A 26944-nucleotide genomic window follows, 5' to 3' on the forward strand; every position below is an offset into this window, starting at 1 on the left:
ATGATCACCATGAGAGAAACAATGGAAGATGGTAAGAACCACACACACACACACACACACACACACACACACACATTTGGTTGTCAATTGTTTGTATTACCTGTTAAGTCTTGTTCTTCATGTAAGGTCTTAAGTACAAACTGGTCTATTTTAATCCTTTCAAATACACACTTCTACACATTTGTATTAGTGTTTCTGCAGGGTCATGAAACTTAATCCTCTCTGGCCCATATGAGTCTGTTTTTCACCATCTGCCACGTCAAATTTCACGACTTAAACGTGTACGCTCACTGAAACATCTCACATTCATGTAGGATTGTTTGTGATCTGCTGAGTTCACTTTGTTTTTCTACTATTAAGATATATCATATTTTACCTTTACATTTTGGGTAATAATATTGGTTAATCTTCTACATATTTATAGTACATATGAAATCAGTGAAATGTCACATATCTGTTAAAAAATATGAATTGACTTTTAATGTTTGAGGTTTTAATGTATTTTGGTGGATATATCAGTCATTATTGGCAGAATTATGGTGACAGGACAATTAATGTTTTACCACATTTTGCAGTAATACATGCAACTTTAACTCATTTCACATATGAGCAACCAAGCAAACTCCCAGAACCATCAGTTACGTTGTGATGCACCAGCGTTTAAAATCTCCATTGGGGTTTTAAACTGTGAGCTATAATTGCCTGTGTTGGTTACGATATAATAATTTATCCTAAGATTAAAATCTGTGTGTGTGTGCAGGGATTAGTGAAGTGCTTTCCAGCGTGGTAGAGGATGTTGGCGAAGCTGTCAACAGAAACATCAGCGGCGCACAGCTTCTGCATGAGCTGCTGAGCGCACCGTGGCTACGCTCCCTGCTAAAGGTATGTGGTTCTGCAGTCCCGCTTCAGAACACATAGAAAAATCCATCTGTAAGCCAGTCCTATCAATTCTTTTCTCACTCTCCAGATTTATGAGTGCCTGGTGGATTTCCAGAGGCAGACACCAAGCCCCTTTCTGCCTTATGCCTCAGGACTCTCATACGAGGTGAGGGAACACACAGAAAAAGATTGCATCCACTTACCTTTTCGAGGGGGAAGCTGGGGTTGGTTTTACTTTACTCAGAATTTGAGCTTAGCCGTTTATGCACAGACAAAGCTTAGCAATTGGCAGAAACAAAGGAACCAATTGGGGAGAGATACTATTACTCTAAAGGTCCATTAATGTTTTACGAGAAGACTGACGGACAGTTGAATCCTTTTCCTGCCTCACTTACGCGCAAAATTTGGCTCATTTTGAGTGGATTTAGTTACACTGCCCCCACCTGAAGATGTAGAATTTTGTATTTGACACCTAACCACAGACTGAGCCTCCATGACGTCACCCGCAGGTTTCTGAAAAGCTGAATTGAAGCTCGGTGGGCGGTTCCTACCATCACCATCTTAGCAGAGGCATGTGTGTCGTCTCGCCTTGAAAATACAAATATGGGCAAAGAGGTAGCGCTGAGAGGGGGACTTTGAGCATCATGGTGGTTGATTGACATCGAGCAAACTCCGAGCTGTATTTAAGAGCTTACTTAGCTAACCCAGAGATAACAGTAGCTAACCAGCTAACGGAGGTAAGCGGGCTAAAGCTAAGTCACATTGTTAACCAGATAAAAACCGCTTTTGTTCTTTGTTCTTCTTACTTGAAGCGGGAGATCGGGTACCTGTCAATCAAAAGGACATGCCCCTAAATATGCCAAATTTCGAGATTAAATTACTTTAAAACAGGCAAGTTAGAAAAAAAAAAATCACTCCCCCTACAGTTGTCATGAAGGTAAACCTAAACCTATTAAATCGAAAGTGGATTTTTGAACCAGACTGTGAATATGTTTATGTCTGTTGTGAAGTTGGTCTTAACATGGGAGTCCAAGGGGATTCGCTCTGTTTTGGTACCCCTAGTGGACGAAAGGGGAACTGCAGTTTTATGCACTTCCGGATAGGCTTCACTTTTAATGGCCAGAGATTGCCACTTGCACGACCAGCGAAAGGAACAAACCAGAAAAGGAGAAGCGAAACAGGAAGAAGGTGACAAAGAAACCACCAAATAAAAAATACCTGAAGAAGACACAAAAGAGGTTGAGGATGTTGGATAAAAATATATCAACCTTTAAAATGTAGGCACGACAGACCAACAGAACCTTTATAGAGTACATTTATCTTGAAAGGAGTCACTTTTAGTATAAATGCAGAAGACAAGGAGACATTTCTATATGAAAATGTCTGAAAAACCACCCCATGAGAACGTAAAAACATTTGGTGATATTTGAGACATTTATCAAACTGTAGGTGTTTCCATTAGCATTTTTTAATGCGAAATATAGTTTTTGCACAGTTGTAAGTGTAATGGAAATGCAGCTTATGATTTTTTTGTTTCTCTAACTGAGGAAAATAGGGAAGACTGTGATTTTATTCTTCTACTTATGTTGTTTTTGGATGGTTCAAAACAACTTTACTGTGGTGCATTACGGCTACCAACCGGTGTTAAAGCACTGAAGTGAACTCGGAGCTCAGCACTGCCTACTAGTGGATGAACTGACTTGATGAACTATGGCAATGTAAAAAAAAAAAAAAACACATTGCAATATATTAAATGGATTTCCTGCTTTACATAAAGAAATATAAATGGGCCCCAACTTGGAGAGCTTGGTGCTTAACTCTATTAATAGATAATCATTGTTAGATGAGCTGATCAGGTCAGAGGAACCTATCCTAGCAAGCCTAGCTGAACTGTCTTTAGAAAAAAGAGGAGCCTGATCGCTAAAGCCTATTCCTCCCATAGTACTCTTCAAGACTCTGGGAACCACCAGTAAACCTGCAGTTCGAGAGCAAAGTGCTCTATTTGAAATATATGGAACTATGAGATCCTTTATGTACAATGGAGCTTGGTCATGGATGAATTTTAAACTTTATCCAGGTTTAACAGGGAGCCAGTGTAGAGAGGCTAAAACTGTTGAAATATGATCTTTCATGCTAGTCCTCATCAGAGCCCTCGCTGCAGCATTTTGGATCATCTGGAGACTTGTCGGGGCATATTTGGGACAACCCATAAAAAAGGAATTGAAGTAGACCAGTCTGGAAGTAACAAAGGCATGGGCTAACAATATGATGTTGATTTGAGACAAAATCTTAAGCACAAATCAATCAGATGATTTGTGTCGTAATGCTCCCTGGATTTATTTGTTCTCTGTGCTCTTTGGAAGTGTTCTTTGGATAGAGTATACAAGACAGTACAGAAAACTACAAGGTTTTTCCTTTAATATTAATGAAAATGCCTTCATTTCTAAGAAATGGTAATCGAGACCTTTGCAGAAAACTGGCCTTCATTAGGGAGGCAAACAGATTTGATGAGTTTAAGGTGTCTTAATCATGGAATTCCACCAATAGGAACTGTCTACCTGTAATGAAACTTTCCATCAATAGCTCTTCTCCCAAAGTACAAAGAACAACAAATATGGATTCCTTGTTTCACTGTAAGATAGCAGCTGTCATTTAAAAAAATACCAACTCTGATAGTCCAAAATACAATATAAATTAGCATAACTTGACCATTTGGGTGAGAAAGCAATAACACAGTGGCTTCCTGGAATGATCTATTTCATATAATTTTAATATTGCTGATAACGCTGTATCTGTCTGTTTTCTTCCCTGTTCATTAGATCATGACAATAATACAGAGGGCTCATAGTCCTTCAGCGGAAGCTAGAGAGCTCTATAACCTCTTGGGTTTGCCACATTTCCAGGTATGACCTGAGATTATTTCTGAACTTCTTTGTAATACATATCTAACATCATTTAGATGACTCTGTAACTTCCTATGTGTCTGCCAGGCCCTCCTTTCATCCCACGATAGTGTGGCACAGTGTGACTACCTACCCGTCTTACCACCCCTTCCCGATGAGTTACCTGATGATGAGGAAGCTATGAGAATTGTCTGTCTTGTGAAGAACAACCAGCCACTGGTGAGACAGAAGAAAAAATTGGTTTAGTTGTCACTTTTGTGAAGATTGTTTTGCCATAACTGCATTACTTCCAGCAAATAACTTAACACTTTGCAAAAACGCAAGTCTCTTCCTAGTTGTGTTAAGGTAATAACCTGCAAAGAGGGTTTAAAAAAAAAAAAAAAAAAACATCACAGTTAGTCATAATAGATTTTTTTTTTTTTTTTTTTGCTATACTTTAATCACATTAATAGACATCATTTTGCCTTTTTCCATGCTGTTGTTCTCCTGACTACAAGAGGTTGCATTCTATGAATTCCTACGTTTAATGCTTAAGGCCATTTACACTTGTTTACATACATCAACAAGTACATCTTTGCCAAACACATACAAACGTCAATGCCCTTCTGCTCACATGCATGTTGGAATGGTTGTTAGGACATATGTCCACTAGGGGGCAGTGGAGAGTTCATTTTTGAGTTCCACCATTAGTTTTAGACATTAGCAAACATGGAGATGTTGGAAGAGGTTATAATAATGCACATTCTCATGAAGAGACATGAGAAAGACAGCACAGTAGACAGCAGTAGTTGTTAACACTTTACAGCTTCTTCCTCTTTATATTTTTGCTAGTTGCTCATTAAACCATACATGAACACTGCTCCCCCATGATTTCCAGTGATATAGCAGCATTTTCTGTAAGTATGCGCATTAGAGATGCAGAAGATGGACAGAAGGCTCTATTGGTTCTGTGTGCATAATTAGTGTCGAGAAGAATTTAGTCTTTAGATGAACAAATGACCCATTGGATCATTTTTGGGGGGGGGTACAATGGGAGAAACTTCTACTTTCCAGACATATTGACTAGCACAGGAATGCCTGAGTCTGGTCTTTGAGATGTACTTTCATGCAACTTCTAGATGCATCTCTCCAACACACCTAAATCAAATAGCTGAATTCTTCTTCTGCAGAAGTCCTGGTAATGAGCCATTCATTTGATTCAGGTGTGTTGGACAAGGGTTGCATCTAAAAGTTGCACAATAGTAGATCTCAAGGACCGAACTTGGGCACCCCTGGACTAGCAGTTAGCTTATCTTGCTCTACAAAACACAATCGGCAAGTCAGCTTGATACACATGTCTTGGAGACAGGTTGCAATACCTTTGACACTGTCCAGACAAAGTCTATTAGCATGTGATTCACAATTAATGAACCAAATGAACCCACAAGGGAACTTGTTATAAGGTTTATTTGAACTTATGACTGATTTAAATGAAAGATAAAACTCAGTTTCACATCTTTCATTCAACAAGAGTGGAGTGGAGCACAGAGGAAGTGCAGGAGATGAGGTAGGAGTAACACGTAGCCGCTGGAGCAGCCTTCGTCGCCTCACATTGGAGCGTCTCATCCCTACAAGGAGGGCGTGGTCGGGTGAGGAGCTCCAAATGACAGAGAGCGAAGCAACGCCTCTGTCTCCGTCCAGAGGAAGCCATCCCTACCCCTTTCTTCCACGTTATGAGTCAACAGGAAGTTGCTGTTTATGCCCAAAAAATGCAGAAATTCTGTGTCAAAGACTCAACCAATCAGCCCCAGCTGTCTTTACCACTGATACCTGTGCTGGTAAGAGAAAAAAAAAATATCCAACCACTGATCTATTTTCTTTATCATTCAGTAATTCTTTAAGCTGTTTCCACAAAACAGAATCATTGTCCATCAAGAGTCCATCCATCAAAATTGTTACATGTCACATCCCTGCTTTCATCAGTCCATCCCGACAATTCTTGATTTGCCATCCCACCTTTTATCATCATTGTGGAAGGCAAAAACCTTTTTCATCCATCATTTTACATCTCACAAGTTGCTTATTCTCCTCTTCATCCCCTACTTGCCAGTTGATCAGACTTTGTTCTGACCATGCTTTCCATTCAGTCACTCCCCACTGATGTGAAACTTTTTATTTTTTGGCACTGATTCTTAACCGTGTTCCATCTCATTGTCAGAAGGACGCAACAGGGAAGATGGCGCCTCAAACAGCAGCGATGACTATGCTTACCCTCCTCCTCCAGTCCCAGCTTACACCCTCAGTCTTCCCAATTCCCCCCTCTTGTATAAAAAGAGTGCTACAGTGGGAGAATCAGGGAGCATTCCTAGTCTCAACAGGGCACCTGTCAAAGTCCACACTGCACCTTGCAGTCCTGCAACACATCGTTCCACTCAGCAACAAGGCCTCAGCACCCTCCCCACACCTGTCAGGCAACATGTGTGTCAAGCTGGACATCATAACAAACAGCAGGAAAACCCCTTAAACCATACATGTATGCTCCACCAATCTTCTGTTTCTCATCACAACGGATGCCAAAACCAACCCAAACCCAAACAGAAGGCGCCCCAACAGCAACCGGAACACCCTCAGCCTTGTTCACCTCTTGAGCTTCACAAACAGTGTAGCATGGAGGAGCTAAGGTCCACTTTTCAGACGGTGGCCAGCAGCATTGAGAACAATAGTCAGGATGTACGCCACTTCGGCCAGAGGATGATGGCAGCAACAGAAATGATCACAGACAGTGTGGAAGAAAATGCTCAAGCGCTCAACCTTCTTGCTGAAGTGGTTGACAAACTCCAGGGGATCATTGTCGCCAAAAAACAGCAGGAAGTATCCCAAACATGCAGGCCAAAGCTGCGCAGGGGTCCCATTCCTCCCCCGAGGGTCTCCTCACTGTCTCCAAAAGCAGTTCGCAAAACTCCCACACCTTATCCACAGCCTCTCTTGCCTTCTTCTTGTTCATCCTCCTCTTCAGCTGAAAGTTTTTGTGCACACAGCTTTGCAGTGTCTCAGAGTCTGAAACAACTGAACGGAGGATCAAAAATGCCCCAAAGGGCAGGTGGTGGGGGCAATAATGGACATGCTTGGTTTAACAATGGAACAGTTTCAAGGGTTCAACGAGATGACGAACAAAACAGCAAAAGCACAGGCTGCTTGAAAACAAAGAAGAAAAATAAATAATTGAACTAAAGACTGTGTACTCGCATCAGTTCTGGCTATTAACACAGAAAGTGACATTTTTTTTCCATATGTGGTGAACTTTTAAAATGGAAACAATGCTAATATAGAGTTGCGGATGTGTTTTGGGCTGCACGGTGGTGTAGTGGTTAGCACTGCAGCCATACAGAAAGAAGGTCTGGTTCGAGCCTCGGCTCATGTAAGTTTCTTTGGATAAAGGTTTCTGCCAAATGACTGTAGAACAGAATTCCCTATTCTCATGTCACTGATTTAAAGTTTGACCATAAGCCAGAAGCAGCTTCATATACTCTTTATCAACAATATTCCAGAAACTGTCTTCTGACTTTCTTTTTTGGATCACTCAAAGGAGCAGAAGGAATGGAATGGAAAGGTACACAAATTGGATGTTTACATACCATAATTTCATTATTTGCATTTTCACAATTTCCATCCCAAAGATAACGACATTGAATCTATCCTCCATTATGTTATTGTCTTTTTCCTGATTGTCGCTTCCAGTGATTGTAGCTGTGTTTCCACTACCCATAGAATTGCACAAAGCCTAAATATTGCAATAAAAAAAAACAGCTAATGGAAACACCTACATATAAAAAAAAAAAAAACCTGTTATATACCACTAAAAAGTTTGCACATTCCCATGATGGGGATTTCCACGTTTGAATATAGAAGTACATCACAAAAGTTTAATGGAAACAGTTTTTCCACATTTACACATCCCTAGACGTGACACGGGGCGATCATGTGACCAATTTATTTCAGTGGAAATTGACGCTAAGCAACAGTGAAATGTGATTTTCTAATAATTGGAAAGGGGAAACTAGGGAGAAAGACCTGAAGAAGCCATGGCAAATCCTCCACAGCAAAACCCCAAATTAATGACTTCTTTGCATAAGCTGCAACTCTCTTAAACTCTTGCCAGCAGGACAAGATTGTATGAGAACTGCAGCTTATGCATTAAACACTATTTAAAAGAAACACCTACCTGCACATTGCAATTGTTGTTTGTCAAAATTTTAGAAATATCACTCTATTTTTAAAAAAAAAAACGTAATGGAAACGCAGCTGCTGAAATTTCAACACTAATAGGATGTCACGCTGATGCCCTTCAACTCCAGTAACTGCATCCAGTCACATTGCCTGGCACAAAAGTACATTTACTCATCTCATGACAACCAGCACACAGTTCAGAAGACATGAATTAGCAAATTCTCATTGAAAAAATAAATAATTCTTTATAACTCTTTCTCCACTTTATATGGTATGCCTTGCCAGCACCAGGTTGGATTCGCCATTCTGCCTTCAGAACTACATTTATTCTTAGTGACAAAGATGTTGAAAAACTGTCTCAGAAAATTAATCCATGTGGAACTGAGACCATCACGCAGGTGCTGCATATTCATTTGGTTTTGATTATTTACAGAAAAATTAATGTATTGCTTTCCTTCATCTCCACATTCATGATGCAAATGTCTCTCCACCACATTTCAAAGATTGTTGGTGAAGATCCTCATTCTTCCTGGTCAGTCATCCATCCATTCATCCATTTTCTTAACCGCTTAGTCCAATTAAGGGTTGCGAGGAAGCTGTAACCTATCCCAGCATTCGTTGGGCGAGAGGCAGGGTACACTCTGGACAGGTCGCCAGTCCATCTCAGGGCAAATGGTAGTCCTGAGAGCTTGAATAAAGACAGCTGAACTTCTACAGTTTTTCTTGTGTTTAGGAGTTATGTCCTCTCTCATTCAACAGGCTTCTTCACTACTAAGCAGTTGGTGTGGAGTTTGATCTATTAAGATTTAAAGGAACATTAAAGTTATTGGTCGATCACTTGAACAATATGGTGCGTGTGGAGGCCATTGGAGTACAGTGAAGTCAATCTCATGTTAAAGAATGCAGCTATTGACGATATGAGCTTTGTGACATGGTGCAGTATCCTGCTGGAAGTATCCAGAAGATGCTACACTGTGCTCATAAAGGAATGGACTTGGTCAGCAGCAATACTCAAATAGGCTGTGGTGGTTGAGTCATGCTCAGTTGGTGCTAAAGTGTCTCAAGTGGGGCATGAAAATATCCCCCACATTCAGCAGCAGCCTGAACCATTGATACTAGGCAGGATGGATCCATATTTTCATGATGTTTCCACCAAATTCTGGTCCGACCATCTGAATCTGGAACCAAAATGGAGACTCATCAGACCAGCAATCATGTTCTATTGTCCGTTTTGGGGAGTCTGTTGGAGTTGTAGCCTCAGTTTGTGTGGTCTTCTGCTGCTATAGACCATCTGCTTCCAGGTTGGAAATATTGTGTGTTCAGAGATGATGCTCTGCTTTCCTTAGTTGGAACAGGTGTCATTTGAGCTATCATTTCCATTTCCATCCTCTCCAGTCAGTCCATTCTCCTCTGACCTGAACAAGACATGTCAGTCCAGGCAACTGCTGCTCACTGGACATTTTCTCGCTTCCAGACCTTTCTCTGGAAAAATCCTGGAGATTCCAGTAGATCAACAGATCCCGAAATACTCAGACCAACATTTTTCTGAAGGCACTGAGTAGCTGCCATGTGATTGGCTAATTAGTTATTTGTCTTAACCAGTAATTAAGCAGGTGTATCTAATAATAAACTGGCCAGTGAGTATGCATTTTGTATTGTGAATAAATATTTCTATAAATAACATTTAATCTATTGCTATGTGGATATCATTCGTGCACCCAATGAAAAAGACAGCTGCAGTCAGCTGGTACATACACATGCACAAATTAGCGCAAAGTTTTAGGACATTGTGAATTTCTTCTTCACTTCCTCAGAATTTTGTAGCAATCTCTGCTGGTCCAAGACTTTGCTGCATGTTCATGATATTTCTATGTGTCAGAATTAAAATAGTTTGTCATCATGCCCTCCTCCTCCCAACCACTCTCATCTGTTTCAACTCCTCTTATTCATACTAGAAGTTGCTATCTGTTGTGCTTTATAAAACAGAATTTCTAATAAATATTTATTTTTCAGGGAGCAACTATAAGGAGGGATGAAGGGACAGGAGACATCTACATCGCTCGAGTGATTTATGGTGGACTTGCTGACCGCAGTGGTGAGATAAAATTGTATACAGCTGTATGTTATTCTAGCAGGGTAAATATAACATGTAAAGTTGTTATATTTACCCTGCTATATAACTGCTATATAACTGCTACTCCCTGGCCGGGAGTAGCAGTTCCTGTTGTCTGTTGTCTTTCTGTCCTCTTCCCCCCACACAGCAGAGGCAGAAGGCTGCCTGTCCTGAGCCGGGTTCTGCCGGAGGTTTCCTTCCTGTTAAAAGGGAGTTTTTTCCTTCCCACTGTTGCCAGTGTGCTTGCTCAGGATGGGAGATTGAGTTGGACTCAACTCAATCTGTTGGTTTCCTTATATAGGCTATTATGAACTGGCCTTCATTATGTTTTCCCCTCTGTCTGTAAAGCGTCTTGAGATGGCATTGCCGTGATTTGACGCTATATAAATAAAGTTGAATTGAATTGAATTGAATTGAAGTTATGGCTTAACATTGGGTTTGTGTTTCAGGACTTCTCCATCCTGGTGATCTGCTGGTGGAAGTGAACGGAAGTCCAGTGGTGGGTCTGGAGCCAGAAAAGGTCATCCAGATACTGGTGAGTAATCTGAAAGATTTGTTGCAGAATATTGAAGGAAAATGGGAGATTTGATCATGTTATGGCCTTTGAAAGAGAAATAAGTGCCAACACGCAGGCTTTAAATCACTCGCCAGCCCAACAAATGTGGGTTCAAATTCAATTTAGTGGGAATAAATAAGAACCTGCAGCTATGTTGTCATGTTATGAGTTAGTAATGTATATTTGTAGTAAACCAGAAGAGCTGAGTTCCATTTGAGAAAACTGAACCTCTGCTGAAAAGCCATACAGACTGGGGCGGGACTTAATTTTGATGGGCATACTGTGTAGCCAATCATATGCAACAACAGATTGAGCTCATAATGTGAGAGAAGGGAGGGGATGGGGGGCATGTTCTGAAGACAGTGAGTGTAGTCCTACAGGTCACGAGTGCAGAGCAATAGAGGGAGATGGGAAAGGAATGAAAGCACATAAAAAACAGCAAGAAAATGAGTAAAACATTAAAAAAAAAAAAAACTACATCTGGCTGTATTTCAGTGACATTGGAGACTCCAAAGCTGAGATCAGAAGTAAGTATCATTGTCGTCGATGAAAAGGGAGTCCTGCAGAAAAAGTCTGGAAACCACTGCATTAAATTATTGTATAGGAGCCATTAATATCGTTTGGAGGGGGAGCTAATAATCACTGGGTGGATGGTTTGAGTTACATTGTTGCCATGGTGATGCTGAGTGGGGGTCACGTGGATGTGGATCAGTGTAAGTTTGAACAGTTAAAACGGCGTTGTCAGCCAGTCACTGATGTTTTGATCGTGAGGAGGGCTGGGTAGCAATCATCTTTGTTGACCGCCCGGTTTATACATCCATTACCTAAGATAACGTACTATTTTCACCTCATCTCACCCCGTGCACCCGGCAGTGAATGTCATCCAGTTTACAAACTAACTATTAAATATATGTGACCTATGTACATCATTTGGAAAACTGACAGGGTGTCCTGCAAATAGACTGAATCTTGCCACGTTGCTTCTGTAGCTACTGCAGAAGTCTCAACACAGTGCACTTCCCATCATGTCACGGAAGTACTGCAAGGGGGTGAAAAAAAAAAAAAAAAAAAAAAAGCACCTGGGATATTTTACAGTCTCACAATCTATGTTTTAAATCAACATACACATTATATGTTTTTTACTCAGACTGGGTTGATAGTGTCACGGTGGTTGTAGGGATGTGGACCCAAATGCAGGAGTCGGGAAGCCGGTATGCAGAAATCAGACATCATTTTAATCCTTGACAAAGTGAAGGCCAAAACCAACAACACAAGACAAAAAGTGAGGGTTATAAATACACAGAACACAATGAGACAGGTGAAGTAATTAACAAAATGAAACCAGGTGAACTCAATAACAGGAAATCAATGAAGCTAAACAAGAACCGAGGGAACTAAACAGGAAAACTACAAAATAAAACAGGAACCCTGAAAACAAAGCAAAGGGAAAAACCCAAATCATGACAGTACCCTCCCCACAAGGGCCGGCCACCGGACGGCCCAAAAAGTTCAGAGTCCAGAGACGGGCGGGAGGAGGGGGCCCGGAGGAGGGACCAAGGGAAAAAACAAAGTCCAGGGGCACAAGTCCAGGGGAAGAGTCCAAACGGCCCAGCTCAGGAAACAGTCTGGGGCAGCCTCGGCTCTGGAGGACGGCCGGGAAGCCCAGACGACGGGGGCGGCCTCGGCTCTGGAGGACGGCCGGGAGGCCCAGACGACGGGGGCAGCTGGAGGACGGCCGGGAGGCCCAGACGACGGGGGCGGCCTCGGCTCTGGATCCCTCACGTTGGACACTGGAGGCGGGGGAGGAGGAGCGACCTCCTCGCCGGACACTGGAGGCGGGGGAGGAGGAGCGACCTCCTCGCCGGACACTGGAGGCGGGGGAGGAGGAGCGACCTCCTCGCCGGACACTGGAGGCGGGGGAGGAGGAGCGACCTCCTCGCCGGACACTGGAGGCGGGGGAGGAGGAGCGACCTCCTCGCCGGACACTGGAGGCGGGGGAGGAGGAGCGACCTCCTCGCCGGACACTGGAGGCGGGGGAGGAGGAGCGACCTCCTCGCCGGACACTGGAGACGGGGGAGGAGGAGCGACCTCCTCGCCGGACACTGGAGACAGAGGAGCGTCCCAACCTGGGACCCCCTCGGGAACTCGGGACAGAGGAGGAGCGTCCCAACCTGGGACCCCCTCGGGAACTCGGGACAGAGGAGGAGCGTCCCAACCTGGGACCCCCTCGGGAACTCGGGACAGAGGAGGAGCGTCCCAACCTGGGACCCCCTCGGGAACTCGGGACAGAGGAGGAGCGTCCCAACCTGGGACCCCCTCGGGAACTCGGGACAGAGGAGGAGCGTCCCAACCTGGGACCCCCTCGGGAACTCGGGACAGAGGAGGAGCGTCCCAACCTGGGACCCCCTCGGGAACTCGGGACAGAGGAGGAGCGTCCCAACCTGGGACCCCCTCGGGAACTCGGGACAGAGGAGGAGCGTCCCAACCTGGGACCCCCCTCGGGAACTCGGGACAGAGGAGGAGCGTCCCAACCTGGGACCCCCTCGGGAACTCGGGTCAGAGGAGGAGCGTCCCAACCTGGGACCCCCTCGGGAACTCGGGACAGAGGAGGAGCGTCCCAACCTGGGACCCCCTCGGGAACATGGGACAGAGGAGGAGCGTCCCAACCTGGGACCCCCTCGGGAACATGGGTCAAGGGAGGAGCGTCCCGTCCTGGGACCCCCTCGGGAACATGGAGCAAGGGAGGAGCGTCCCGTCCTGGGACCCCCTCGGGAACATGGAGCAAGGGAGGAGCGTCCCGTCCTGGGACCCCCTCGGGAACATGGAGCAAGGGAGGAGCGTCCCGTCCTGGGACCCCCTCGGGAACATGGAGCAAGGGAGGAGCGTCCCGTCCTGGGACCCCCTCGGGAACATGGAGCAAGAGATGGAGCGTCCCGTCCTGGGACCCCCTCGGGAACATGGAGCAAGAGAGGAGCGTCCCGTCCTGGGACCCCCTCGGGAACATGGAGCAAGAGAGGAGCGTCCCGTCCTGGGACCCCCTCGGGAACATGGAGCAAGAGAGGAGCGTCCCGTCCTGGGACCCCCTCGGGAACATGGAGCAAGAGAGGAGCGTCCCGTCCTGGGACCCCCTCGGGAACATGGAGCAAGAGAGGAGCGTCCCGTCCTGGGACCCCCTCGGGAACATGGAGCAAGAGAGGAGCGTCCCGTCCTGGGACCCCCTCGGGAACACGGAGCAAGGGAGGTGGACGAGCTCTGGTCGCCGGCGTGGGAGCCTGCAGCGCCGGAGACGTGGACGTGGGCGCTGGCGTGGGAGCCTGCAGCGCCGGACGGGTTCTGGGCGCTGGCGTGGGAGCCTGCAGCGCCGGACGGGTTCTGGGCGCTGGCGTGGGAGCCTGCAGCGCCGGACGGGTTCTGGGCGCTGGCGTGGGAGCCTGCAGCGCCGGACGGGTTCTGGGCGCTGGCGTGGGAGCCTGCAGCGCCGGAGACGTGGACCTGGGCGCTGGCGTGGGAGCCTGCAGCGCCGGAGACGTGGACCTGGGCGCTGGCGTGGGAGCCTGCAGCGCCGGAGACGTGGACCTGGGCGCTGGCGTGGGAGCCTGCAGCGCCGGAGACGTGGACCTGGGCGCTGGCGTGGGAGCCTGCAGCGCCGGAGACGTGGACCTGGGCGCTGGCGTGGGAGCCTGCAGCGCCGGAGACGTGGACCTGGGCGCTGGCGTGGGAGCCTGCAGCGCCGGAGACGTGGACCTGGGCGCTGGCGTGGGAGCCTGCAGCGCCGGAGACGTGGACCTGGGCGCTGGCGTGGGAGCCTGCAGCGCCGGAGACGTGGACCTGGGCGCTGGCGTGGGAGCCTGCAGCGCCGGAGACGTGGACCTGGGCGCTGGCGTGGGAGCCTGCAGCGCCGGAGACGTGGACCTGGGCGCTGGCGTGGGAGCCTGCAGCGCCGGAGACGTGGACCTGGGCGCTGGCGTGGGAGCCTGCAGCGCCGGAGACGTGGACCTGGGCGCTGGCGTGGGAGCCTGCAGCGCCGGAGACGTGGACCTGGGCGCTGGCATGGGAGCCTGCAGCGCCGGAGACGTGGACCTGGGCGCTGGCGTGGGAGCCTGCAGCGCCGGAGACGTGGACCGTAGAGCTGGTGGCTTGATAGCCAGTCTGGTTCCCCAGAACCGCAACCGGACTTCCCTCTCCTCCAGCTAAGGAACTGGTCCAGGCCCAAACAAAATACCCACCAGTTCGTCACATGTCATGGTCTCTGGTGGTTTCTGCTTATGGCGCCTGGAGTGTCTTTTTCTCCTCTCCTGCTGGGTCCTGGGTGGCTGGTTCATTATGTCACGGTGGTTGTAGGGATGTGGACCCAAATGCAGGAGTCGGGAAGCCGGTATGCAGAAATCAGACATCATTTTAATCCTTGACAAAGTGAAGGCCAAAACCAACAACACAAGACAAAAAGTGAGGGTTATAAATACACAGAACACAATGAGACAGGTGAAGTAATTAACAAAATGAAACCAGGTGAACTCAATAACAGGAAATCAATGAAGCTAAACAAGAACCGAGGGAACTAAACAGGAAAACTACAAAATAAAACAGGAACCCTGAAAACATAGCAAAGGGAAAAACCCAAATCATGACAGATAGTTCCTAACGCAAAACATCATTTTCTGTCTGTTGTTAAAGGGATTTTATGATTTCAAATAGCCTTTTTGTTTGTGTGTGTGATTTTCTCGCCCTTTAGAGCAACTCCAAAGGTACAATCCTGTTTAAAGTCATTCCACATCCCACTAAGGTCAGCAGCAATCAGAAACCGGTAAGAAAACGTGCATATTTTTGCCATAAATACATTTTGGTTCAAATCAAACTTACTGCAAAGTAAATATAAGAATCACTAATCAGTCAGCAGTAATTTAACCAGACGTTTGAGGCTTAAATTTCCATCAGAGACTCATTAAATTATCTGTGACTATCATCACTAACTAATGGTAAACAAGAACTGTTGGTGTTTTCTGTTGGTGCCTGTTGGCAGTTTGCAAAAAAATACTCACTGGCATGAGTCCTGACAAATTATTTAACTTCCACAAATACAAGTATAAGCAATATTTGTACAGAAGTTTTCTATTTCTGCATTACGTATCTGAAATTTTATACTATATATATATATATATATATATATATATATATATATATATATATATATATATATATAGATATATATATATATATATATATATATATAGATATATATATATATATATATATATATATATATATATATATATATATATATATATATATATATATATATATATACATATATATATATAGATAGATAGATAGATAGATAGATAGATAGATAGATAGATAGATAGATATATATATATATATATATATATATATATATATATACATATATATATAGATAGATAGATAGATAGATAGATAGATAGATAGATAGATATATATATATATATATATATATATATATATATATATATATATATATATATATATATATATATATATATATACATATATATAGATAGATAGATAGATAGATAGATATATATATATATATATATATATATATATATATATATATATATATATATATATATATATATAGATAGATAGATAGATAGATAGATAGATAGATAGATAGATAGATAGATAGATAGATAATAAATCTCAATTATAATCATCTACACTTTATAACAAAGTGTCCATCAACACTAGCCACAGCCTCCCTTAAAACACCCTTTAGTGTATCTTAATTCATTCTTAAGATATAACTGCTTAGATCTGTTTTTCAGGTCTACATGAGAGCGATGGTGGACTACTGCCCCCAGCAGGACTCCTCCATCCCGTGTCCAGATGCAGGAATGGCGTTCAGCAGAGGCGACCTGCTGGAGGTGGTCAACCAGTCAGACGGACAGTGGTGGCAGGCCAGGAAGCTCCCCTGTGGAGCATCCTTTGCTCGGCTGATCCCATCAGCCAGTATGCTGAGGAGGTAAGGCACACACTACAGGAGAGCTGCTGATCTGCCATGTGGCCACCAGAGGGAGCTGTAACTCAAACAATGACGTTCCACTGTTTCTGTCAGTTTCAACAAGCTAAATACAAACACAGAAGTTTATTTAATTTAATTGTATAACTCAGTGTTTTGACTTATGACTTATTACTTTCACTAAGTTAAAGCTTCGTATAATATTAGTGTGTAACTAAACTTTGAGTACATGAATTTGATGGTACCTAATTACTTTTATAAATAATTATATTGTTATTATACAAAGTTCAAAATGCTGCACAAAAAAAGTAAACACAGTATTTAAAAGTTAAGGATAACAGCAAAACAAGGTACAATAAACATTTCAGGATGCATGAAGATAAGTTGCAGGTATAGATGTACAAAAATTTTACCAATTATTACACCTTACTACAATACATCTACATCTACATCATCATCTCTATCATCTACACACACACTGCTCACTGAAAGTTGGAGATATCTAAATGTAGAGTGAAATGTACAAAAGAAATGCAGAAAGTCCACACCATTGATGTTACATTCTGGTATTCTGCGCTGGTTCAAGCTTGTAGAACTTTGCATTGACTTTTGGTCATAACTTAGGGGTTGATAATACTTTACAAAACAAACCTGATGATCCTCAAGTACTTTTACTGTTGATGCTAATTGCTAACACTTCAGTAACTACTATTTGCAATGTGTCAATACGACTTTACTGATACTGTTACTTCAAGCAGACAAGCTGTTAATATTTGTCTATCTTTCTTGATGGCATAAATCAGTCTAACTGTTGATTCTCCACCTATTGATCCCATAAATGTTCTTACTGTAGACACTGCACTGCTTTTACCTTTACAAATTAAGTGGGTTTTTACAGCTAAATCTCAGACTTTCAGAAGTTGGTTTTACTTCAGAATCATTGACACTGCTAATTCCCTGCTTTTGTTCTCTTTCTCTAAAGCAAACAGAGGGAGCACTGGTGGTGTCAGCCGTTGCAGATTCATACCTGCATCAAACCCTGTGAGGACTCTTCATCATTACCTCTATGAATCTGCCATATAAATGTCTCACACTGGATGAAAACCTCAGTAATCTCCCATGTGAAACCCCCGCTGTTGTATCTGGGACTTAAGAGAACACACATCTTTAGGGTGCAAACACGCTGTTGGTGCAGTTCATGTCCACCAGCTGAATGACTGGGATTGGAAGTTTTTAGTCCCATTTTCTTGGGAACCTGCTTTACTAACAGTAAATGGACATTTCATAAGTTTTCATCTAGTTTTACTTGATGGTTTCTAGCATTAAAACTCATCAAGACAATGTGCACAGTACTCCTGAGGTGCTTTCACACCATTCCAAAGATCTAAAGGTAGACTAGTCAGTAAGCAGCATTAGTGGTATAGTCCTGCACTAATCATGTGATTAATTTTTTTAGACCACGACTCAGTTTCCAAATGAAGGTTCTAAAGAAAGTAAAATAAGTCTCCAAAAACACAAGAGTGACAGGTAGAACTACATCATGTTACGTGATGCTGGACAACCCATTAAACTGGCATGGTAAAGGTTAGAAATGAAAGGTCAGCATTCCCATTTTCACAGGGGATGGTTTGGATTTTGGGTTTCCTCACATGAACATTGTCCTAAACAACACACTGTAATTGCTGTCATCTCACATTTTTACAACCTGGATTGTGCTTTGGAGAGGAGCATGTATTCTCCAGTGACACTCAGCAAGCACTGACTATAGAGTGGAATTCTAAATGTACCATTAGTACTTATTTCCCACCTGTGTGTTTATTTGTGTGCATGCTCAGTATTGTAGATGGAAATGTAGAACAACTCTATTAAAAGGGGTTTTTTTCCTTCCTGTTATCTGCAGTGCCTCTGGATGATAACGGTGGGTGTTTCCCTTTGTTCAGCTCTCATACAGTCTCTGGCAGGTTGTCTGTGTCGTCTGTATATTTTCATATGTGATTTTTATTCCCCTAAATCTCACTTTTCAAGTCATACACACACCGTCCCTTCCCATTTAACCTAACATGGCGTAGTGAGGAAGGATGTGTGGCATTTATATATAGATTATTCAGCAGTGGGGTCAAATAAGACAGAAAAAAATCACACACAAAAAAAAAAAAACACAAACGTAAGTTTTCTGCTTTTTTTATTATCTAGGATTAACCTTTGTACTTTGTTGTCATGATGCTGCTTGGCTTGTTCTAAACAAACTATAGCTAACTGAAGTTTTCCGTCTTCTCAGAGGATGATCCAAAAACTGCTGATGACAGATGCATCGTCACAGGTAAGTCAGTGGTAAATTTATGATTTCATGTCAGACAGAAGATCATCACCCACAAATAAAGTAAAACTCGTTTCTCTTTTCTGCAGATCTGGAAAATAAAGAACTAGTCTATGGTGGGTAAGTTAGTGATTGTGAAAAGTTTACTTAAGTAGCACATAAATCAGTTATTCTTGGGCTGGTTTCCTATAATCAACTTTTCACTCAAATTCTGACACACTGATCAAGATTTTTAGTGTAACCCACTGAAATGAATTATTATAAGTTTGCTGCATTGATGAGATGTAAATGATATGAAGTTAAACTGAATAAGAGTTGGGAATGTAATTGTTTTAAAGGAAACATGGAAAGCAATGCACATAAAACTACATGTGTTTCTTCTTTGCTCCTTAAATGTGATCATTTTGTCTGTTTGCAGTAACCGATTCCATTTGTATTTAGTTTTTATTTTTCATCAACTATCAACTTTTATCCTTCAGTTAAAAGCAATGTTTGACAGATTTTAGTTAACAGTGTGACAGAACATTGTATTTGAATGTTTCTTTCCTTCAGATGAGGCCAACTCTGATTTAGCCGATGGAATCTACCTGGGTAAGAAACATTTAATAATCAGATAATTATGAGATTCAGACACTTTAAGTTTGCACACACAGCTGCCCTCAGAAGAGGAAAAGAAAAGGAGACTGCTTAGAATGCTGGTAAATGAATAAACATTTTAACACATACAATTTATAAAAGAAATATGATGTAAAAATATTTTTTATTATTTGATTATTGAGCAAAATCTTCCAACAATGTCCAGCAGCTGATAACATCAGCGATTTACAAACTCTCCATCCTGTTTATACCGATAGGATACCGATAGGATACAATCCCAATAAGATATGATACCGATGACATACAATGCTGATAAGATACTAATAAGATCTTATACAAATAATATATATTGCTGATAGGATACAATACCAAAAAGGTAGGATACTGATAAGATATGATACTGATAAGATAAGATAAGATAAGATATAATACCGATAAGAGACAATACTGATAAGATACGATACCAATATGGTACCATAACATTTGATACTAAAGATACGATACCAATAAGATATGACTCTGATGACATATAATACCAATAAGATACGATACTGATAAGATACTATACCGATAAGATATGACACCAATAAGATACCAATATATGATACCAGTAAGAAACCGACAGTTTTTACTTGAAATTTCACCATCATTTAATGATGTTGGCTTTGAATGTTGATCAAGACGAGGATTTTGTCTAATAGAACACTTTTTTGTGAACAAACTAAGTAACAGAACTGAATATTTTTATTCTAAGCTTTTTTGTAAACATTAACAATGTCAACAGTGTACGAAAATAATAAAATAACTCTGTTATTCTCTTTTAATATACACAGTTTTTTTAGAAAAACAAAGTCATCGGTGCATATCGACTAAACAAAAGCAAAACCTACCATTCGTTAGCTCTTTTTCACCTTCTTTGGTTTTTTGGCCCCCAAGTCCTCTGCAAGAAAAATACCAATCTCAGATCCATCTCATAGATATTTTTATTATAAATAATTATATCAATCCGCCCAGTCCTAATGTTCAATAGCATAGTATGTCACCACAACAGTAAGAGAATATTTTTTACTTGAACTGATTTAGTGAACAGTTTCTGTCTTAACGTGAGTCACATTAATGTCACCCACTCTGCGATGAACTATGTTAAAAGGTGTTCATTTAAGAAAGAAGAGAGAAAAAGGAACCAAATAACCCCACAAACCCGTTTTGGTTTGGACAACCCAGTGCCCTGATTTTACATTTAAATCTTCATGACTATATTTGCTAAACTCAAATATATTTCCTATTTTTTATTCATTGTTCATTTTAAACGGCAATTCACACTTCAGGGGTGTCCAAAGTCGGTCCTCGAGCGCCGCTGTCCTTCAGGTCTTCCATCTGTCCCTGTTCCAACACACCTGGCTTCCATTAAATGGATCCAACAGCCAACAACATTCTGCACTATGATTAAATTGAGTCAGGTGTGTTGGAGCAGAGACACATGGAAAACCTGCAGGATCGTGGCCCTGTTTTAGATTAACTCTGGATTTGAATCTCGTCTGTTTTCCAAAGGATTTTCGGGACAATGTCATTACCATTTTATTTACAGATTAATTTACATCACAAAATGTTAAAAAAAAAAACATGGTTTTCTGCAGTGTTTTTTGCTTTTAAACAAACGTCTAAATGAAGGTTTTGTTCACCATCACAAGCTGGTTTCCGCCGGAGTTTCCGTCTCTGGAGGAAGACATCCTATCGGAAGAGACGGCAGTCCTGCACTTCCTGTTCGCCCAGTGCCAACGCTCTCTCAACCCCTTATGAGGAGGTGGCTTTGTACCAGCGCCCCCCGCAGGAGAACCACCGCCTCATTATCCTTGTCGGTAAGAAAAAAGTATCTGACAGAGCGTCACTGATAGCTTCAACTTCACGTTCACAAAGTGCTGTCCAACATGTTGACACTTTCATGTTGCTTAAATGCTAACAAGCATGTAGTGTTTGAATGAAAACCATCCTTTTACAATACATGTAAACATCTTGATGTAACATCAGTATTGAATACTTTAATCACATTCATTTACAGAATCAGTCATTTAGAAGTCTTAAAGTGTCTCTACAATGCACATTTCAGTCAAATTTATTTTAATATGCAAGTCCAGAAGGGCAAGAAATAATTAAGAATTTTTCACAAACCCCTTCATACATTTTGTACTGATCCTCTCAGATCAGCTTCTGCCAGAAATAAGCGAACAAAGACAGCTCCGCCCTCTCTCCTGCCTGCGGGCTGCGCCTGATTGGTCAACTGCTAGTAGTAGTAATACTGAGTGCCCAACCTAGAGAAGATGACCAATCACTGAGTTATTCCTCCAGGACGTCACTAAAATTTTGAAGTAGAAAAAATTTCAAACCAATCATTTTCCATATAGTGCATGGAAACCGAACGTAGAGAGTGCTGGAAAACTCAAACATACGTTTAGGTGATTAAAAAAAGACAGCGCCGCTCATATGCCTGATGAGTATTCAACATTATAACACTGTAGAAAGCTCAGAAAACTAGAAACAGCATCATAGAGTCCCTTTAACTACTGGGAGCTGACCTGTGCCAGGTGGCCATCTGGTGGGGCCTGGTCCTCATGGGGACTGGGCAGGTCCTCTGCCTTGTGCGGTTGGGAATGCTTTCAGATTTCAAGGGCCCCACGCTCTATCCACGCTTGGTGGGCCCTGCAGCTGCTGTCCTTGGCCTCCTGAGGCCTGTGCTTCATAACCATGGAGCACTCTGGTTTTGGGCTTCCTCTGTCGCCTTCTGAGCAGATTCATGGTCATCTCTATGGTGAGGTAGCTGGAATTTGTGCTCTGTGGTGGCAGCTGGTCTCCTGGATCCTGGAGCCCCCCTGGTCTGCCTCTGACCAGTTGCATTTGCACAACCACTGCTCACTATTAATGCCTGATATTTTCCCCCACATTTGCCGACCTGCACGCTGATGAAGCCTCTGTCTTGTCCAGTGGGTTTAATAACCAACAACAGCAGCTGTGTTTATTTGTGTTGCTGTTGTTGGTGTTATTTTATTTCCACCTTGTTTGTGTTTTTAACGGTTCTCCCGATGATTGTCAGCTTCGTTTTTCTTGATGAAGTTGCAGTGGATTTTCTGTTTCCTCACAGCCGTAGTAACTGGTTGACTGGTTTTTCTTAATTAAACAGCTGACAGTGTTACTTTCCTTCTGGTTTATCCTTGCCCATCTTTACTTCTCTTCATTCTCTCTTTCTTTTCTGCTTACTCTCTTTTTTTTTTTACCCCTGCCCCCCTTGTGAGGTCAAGTATTAATATGTATATTAAGCCATAATAAGGAATAATAGCTAATTATAAAAAGCATTTACTCCTTGACATGTTTTCAATTGGCTGTCAGCCTAACTTTTTTTTTAGTATATTGGTTCATGGCATAATAAGTCGGGAAAAAAGAGCAAAAAAAGCTGAAATGGGGCACATCCCCACCGATCATATTAGAGTCAAACATCCACAGAAGGGAAACAAATCAATTCATCACCTGTGATTGGAAACTAAGACGAAGACTATATTCCAGTTAAGTGGTCTAATGAGGTTGTAACCATATTTAGGCTTATATGAACATGGAAATGCACGAGGAAAATGCTCTTATTTGTGTCTTCTTCTGTACAGGGGCTTCTGGCGTTGGAGTAAATGAACTGAGGAAGAGGCTCATCAAACTGAACCCATCAACCTTCCAGGGACCAGTTCCTCGTAAGTGCCCTCAACTTCTCTAACACATTTCTCTTAAGAATTTATGCCAAATTACTTCTAATCTCAGTACTGCTACATAAAACCAGTTCAGTGGGAGGTTGGAGGGGTGGAAGTGGAACAAAACACCAAACCCACTTGTAACCTTCAGTTTGGGTTTCGTTTAGTTTCATTGCATATATTGCGGGCTTATATTTTATCCCATACACACAATTATTTGATTTTCTGTTTATTTTCAGGCTTTCTTTAGATGTCATTCACTGGCTGGGTAAAAAAAAGTGTTTCAATCTTTGTGACACAACATAAACAGGGATCAAAACAGGCAGACTCTTAAAACTGAGCATTTTAAAACTGACAAAGAAAGTTTCATAAACAGATAATGAGGAAGAAATTCTATTAGAAACAAATTTATTATATAACCCAAATAATAAGGAACCTATACATTGAAATAAGAGTTCTAGTTTTTATATTTTGGATGATTTTCATACCATTGGTAAACAAATACTCACCTGTGCTGTTGCCATGTTTCTACAGACACAACTCGCCCAATGAGTGAAGGGGAGCTGGCGGGTAGAGAGTACCATTTTGTTACCAAAGAGCTGTTTGAGTACTTGGTCTGCAACCATAGGTATGATTTTCTTTTACTTTTGATCTGAATATTTAACTGTTTGTGTTAGTTCTAATTTTACTTAATGATCTGCAAGTTTGTGCCATTTGTATGAAAGTATGTACATGCAACATTTCTGTGTTCAGGTTTGTGGAGTACGGGGAGAGTCAGGGCCATCTGTATGGAACCAGCCTGGATGCCATAAATGAGGTTCTAAAACGAGGACGGATGTGCATCGTCGATGTCGAACCACATGTGAGTGTCTTTAAAAATTGAGTTGATGGTAACGTGCAGATGTATTTCTTCTCCTTTTTGTTGATTTTGGATTCTTCTTTCAGAGTGCTATTTGCTATAGGCTGTTTAGACAAGTGGTTCACAAACTAAGGGTCCCCCATGGGGGTCTCAGTATAATTTCAGGGGTCTCCAGGTCATTGCAAAAGAAAAAAAAAGAACAAACATATATATATATATATATATATATATATATATATATATATATATATATATATATATATATATATATATATATATATATATATATACACTGCTCAAAAAATAAAGGGAACAATAAAGTAAAACATTATAGATCTGAATGAATGAAATACTTTTATTAAATATTGGGCCCTCATACCACCCTCATGGAGTCTGTTTCTGACTGATCAGACAAATGCACATTTGTGGCCAACTGGAGCTCATTTTGCAGGGCTCTGGCAGTGCTCCTCCTGTTCCTCCTTGCACAAAGAAGGAGGTAATGGTCCTGTTGCTGGGTTGTTACCCTTCCACTGCCTCCTCCACATCTCCTGATGTACTGGCCTGTCTCCTTGTAGCGCCTCCATACTCTGGACCATACCATACTATACTATACTATACTATACTATACTATACTATACTATACTATACTATACTATACTATACCATACCATTCCATATTTATTTATGAAGCACTTTAAAAACAACATACAGCTGACCAACGTGCTGTACAGAAACAGCAAGTGAACCAAAACAGCTTAAGAAAATAAAATAACAATAAAATGAGATACATGAAAAAGAACAGTTAAAAATAAAATAAACACACTACGCTACTACATTGACAGACACAGCAAACCTTCTTGCCACAGCTCGCATTGATGTGCCATCCTGGATGAGCTGCACTACCTGAGCCACTTGTGTGGGTTGTAGACTCCGTCTCATGCTACCACTAGAGTGAAAGTACCACCAGCATTCAAAAGTGACCAAAACATCAGCCAGAAAGCATCGGAAATGAGAAGTGGTCTGTGGTCACCGCCTGCAGAACCACTCCTTTATTGGGTGTGTCTTGCCAATTGCCTATAATTTCCACCTGTTGTCTATTCCATTTGCACAACAGCATGTGGAACTGATTGTCCATCAGTGTTGCTTCCTAAGTGGACAGTTCCATTTCACAGAAGTGTGGTTGACTTGGAGTTACATTGTGTTGTTTGGGTGTTCCCTTTTTTGTGAGCAGTGTATATAACTCACGTCCATCTAAATAAGTGCGGGTTTTTTGTTTTTTTTTTGTTTTTGTTTTTTTTAGAGCAGTCAAAATGAAAACTTTAAGCAAAGAGATCAGTGTGGAAGTAGCACATCAATTTTTTAACACATTAAAGGCATGGAGGAGATGTTTTCCAGGAGAAATTTTTACTATATTGCTTAAAATTCCCTTCAGACTCCGAAATGCAAGCTCTCAGAGGCTTAAAATAATTGCAACGAAGCGAGAACCTAAGCTTGGCCAGCTACTTTAGCTAGCATACTACATCGGAATACAATGAACCTGGCGAGCATTACCCGTTTCTGTGCAATGGGGGAGTGGCTTTGGGTGGAAGTCTGAAGAAAATGTTCCAGACTTTTGAATTGTGTATTTTTAAAATGTTGCTTGCTCAAAATGCTTTTCCAAGATCTCCCACCAAACATTCACTACATTAACAACAAAAGTTATTACTCATGCCACATTAAAAATTTTAATCAGGCATAATCTCTGCAGGAGAATCAGTTATGTGGATGCATTTTTTTACTTTAGTGAGTCGAGTGGTTGCAAACACAAATATGTGAATCTCAGTGGTTGAGTCGCAAAATGTTCTGTGAGAAAAAAATCTTGATTTTGACTTTGTTCCACCTTCAGAGCATCCTGCTGTTGCGGTCCAGGAAACTGAAACCCTTTGTGATTTTTATCAAACCACCAAATGCGGAAAGACTGAGACAAACCAGAAGAAATGCCAGAATTATCACCAATCTGACCATCAACAGGGCATTTACGGTAAGACTGTGGATGGCACCTTATTTTTGGAATTAACAATGGATCAAACAGGAAGTACAACTTAAGAGACACAACTGAACATAAAACTGGGGCAATATTCCAGTGCAGGAACCCAGACATAGACTCAAATCCAGGAACTGTAATTCATACCAGCTCTGACTGAAGTGATGAGCACAGTCTCACTTTCCTTGTCATGCAGGAGGAAGACTTTCTGGAACTGGAGGAGATTTCCAAGTTGATGGAGGCGAAATACAAACAGTTTTTTGACAGCGTTCTGGTGAATGATGATCTACAGGATGCTTGCATTCAGCTCTGCTCCATCATCCAACAGGCACAAAACGAACCTCAGTGGATACCTGTCAGCTGGCTTCGAACAGAAGAGACTTAGACGTAGACCGGCTTCATTCTCATTCGTGTATACACAACGGAATTTCATTTCATTGGCTCAACAGTGTTAAAAATATATCAAATGTGCCAATAAATAGAAACAAGAAATAATAATACAATAGAATGAAATACTCTATAACATAAAATACTGTTCAATTGTTATGTACCATACAATACAGGAATGTGCAACGGTCACGTAACTGCACGACATGTTAAAAGTACTGTTCAGCAGTCTGATGGACTGGGGGACAAAGCGACCACAGAACCTGGTGGTTCTGCACCAAATGCTGCAAAACCTCTTACCAGAGGCCAGCAGGGAAAACAGTCCATGATGGGGGTCACTGCTGATCAGGATAAGCAACACTTCCTCGCAGTGACCTG

At 42.2% G+C, this 26944-nt stretch overlaps 1 protein-coding gene across 1 annotated transcript; it reads left to right on the plus strand.

The window, feature by feature from the left end:
- LOC306766556 (MAGUK p55 subfamily member 4-like) lies at positions 1-26564 on the plus strand (the record flags this gene model as incomplete). Its single annotated transcript, XM_079254335.1, has 17 exons — positions 1-31; positions 761-882; positions 968-1045; positions 3699-3782; positions 3870-4001; positions 10002-10083; positions 10551-10636; positions 15390-15461; positions 16462-16658; positions 17638-17708; positions 19525-19563; positions 21261-21428; positions 23220-23300; positions 23832-23925; positions 24051-24159; positions 26042-26176; positions 26376-26564. The coding sequence occupies 17 exons, from the start codon at positions 1-3 to the stop codon at positions 26562-26564; spliced, it is 1770 nt and encodes a 589-aa protein (XP_079110461.1).
- Between the last annotated feature and the right edge of the window lie 380 nt (positions 26565-26944).

Source organism: Telmatherina bonti (assembly GCF_933228915.1).
Source record: "Telmatherina bonti genome assembly, chromosome: 15".
Classification (NCBI taxonomy): domain Eukaryota; kingdom Metazoa; phylum Chordata; class Actinopteri; order Atheriniformes; family Telmatherinidae; genus Telmatherina; species Telmatherina bonti.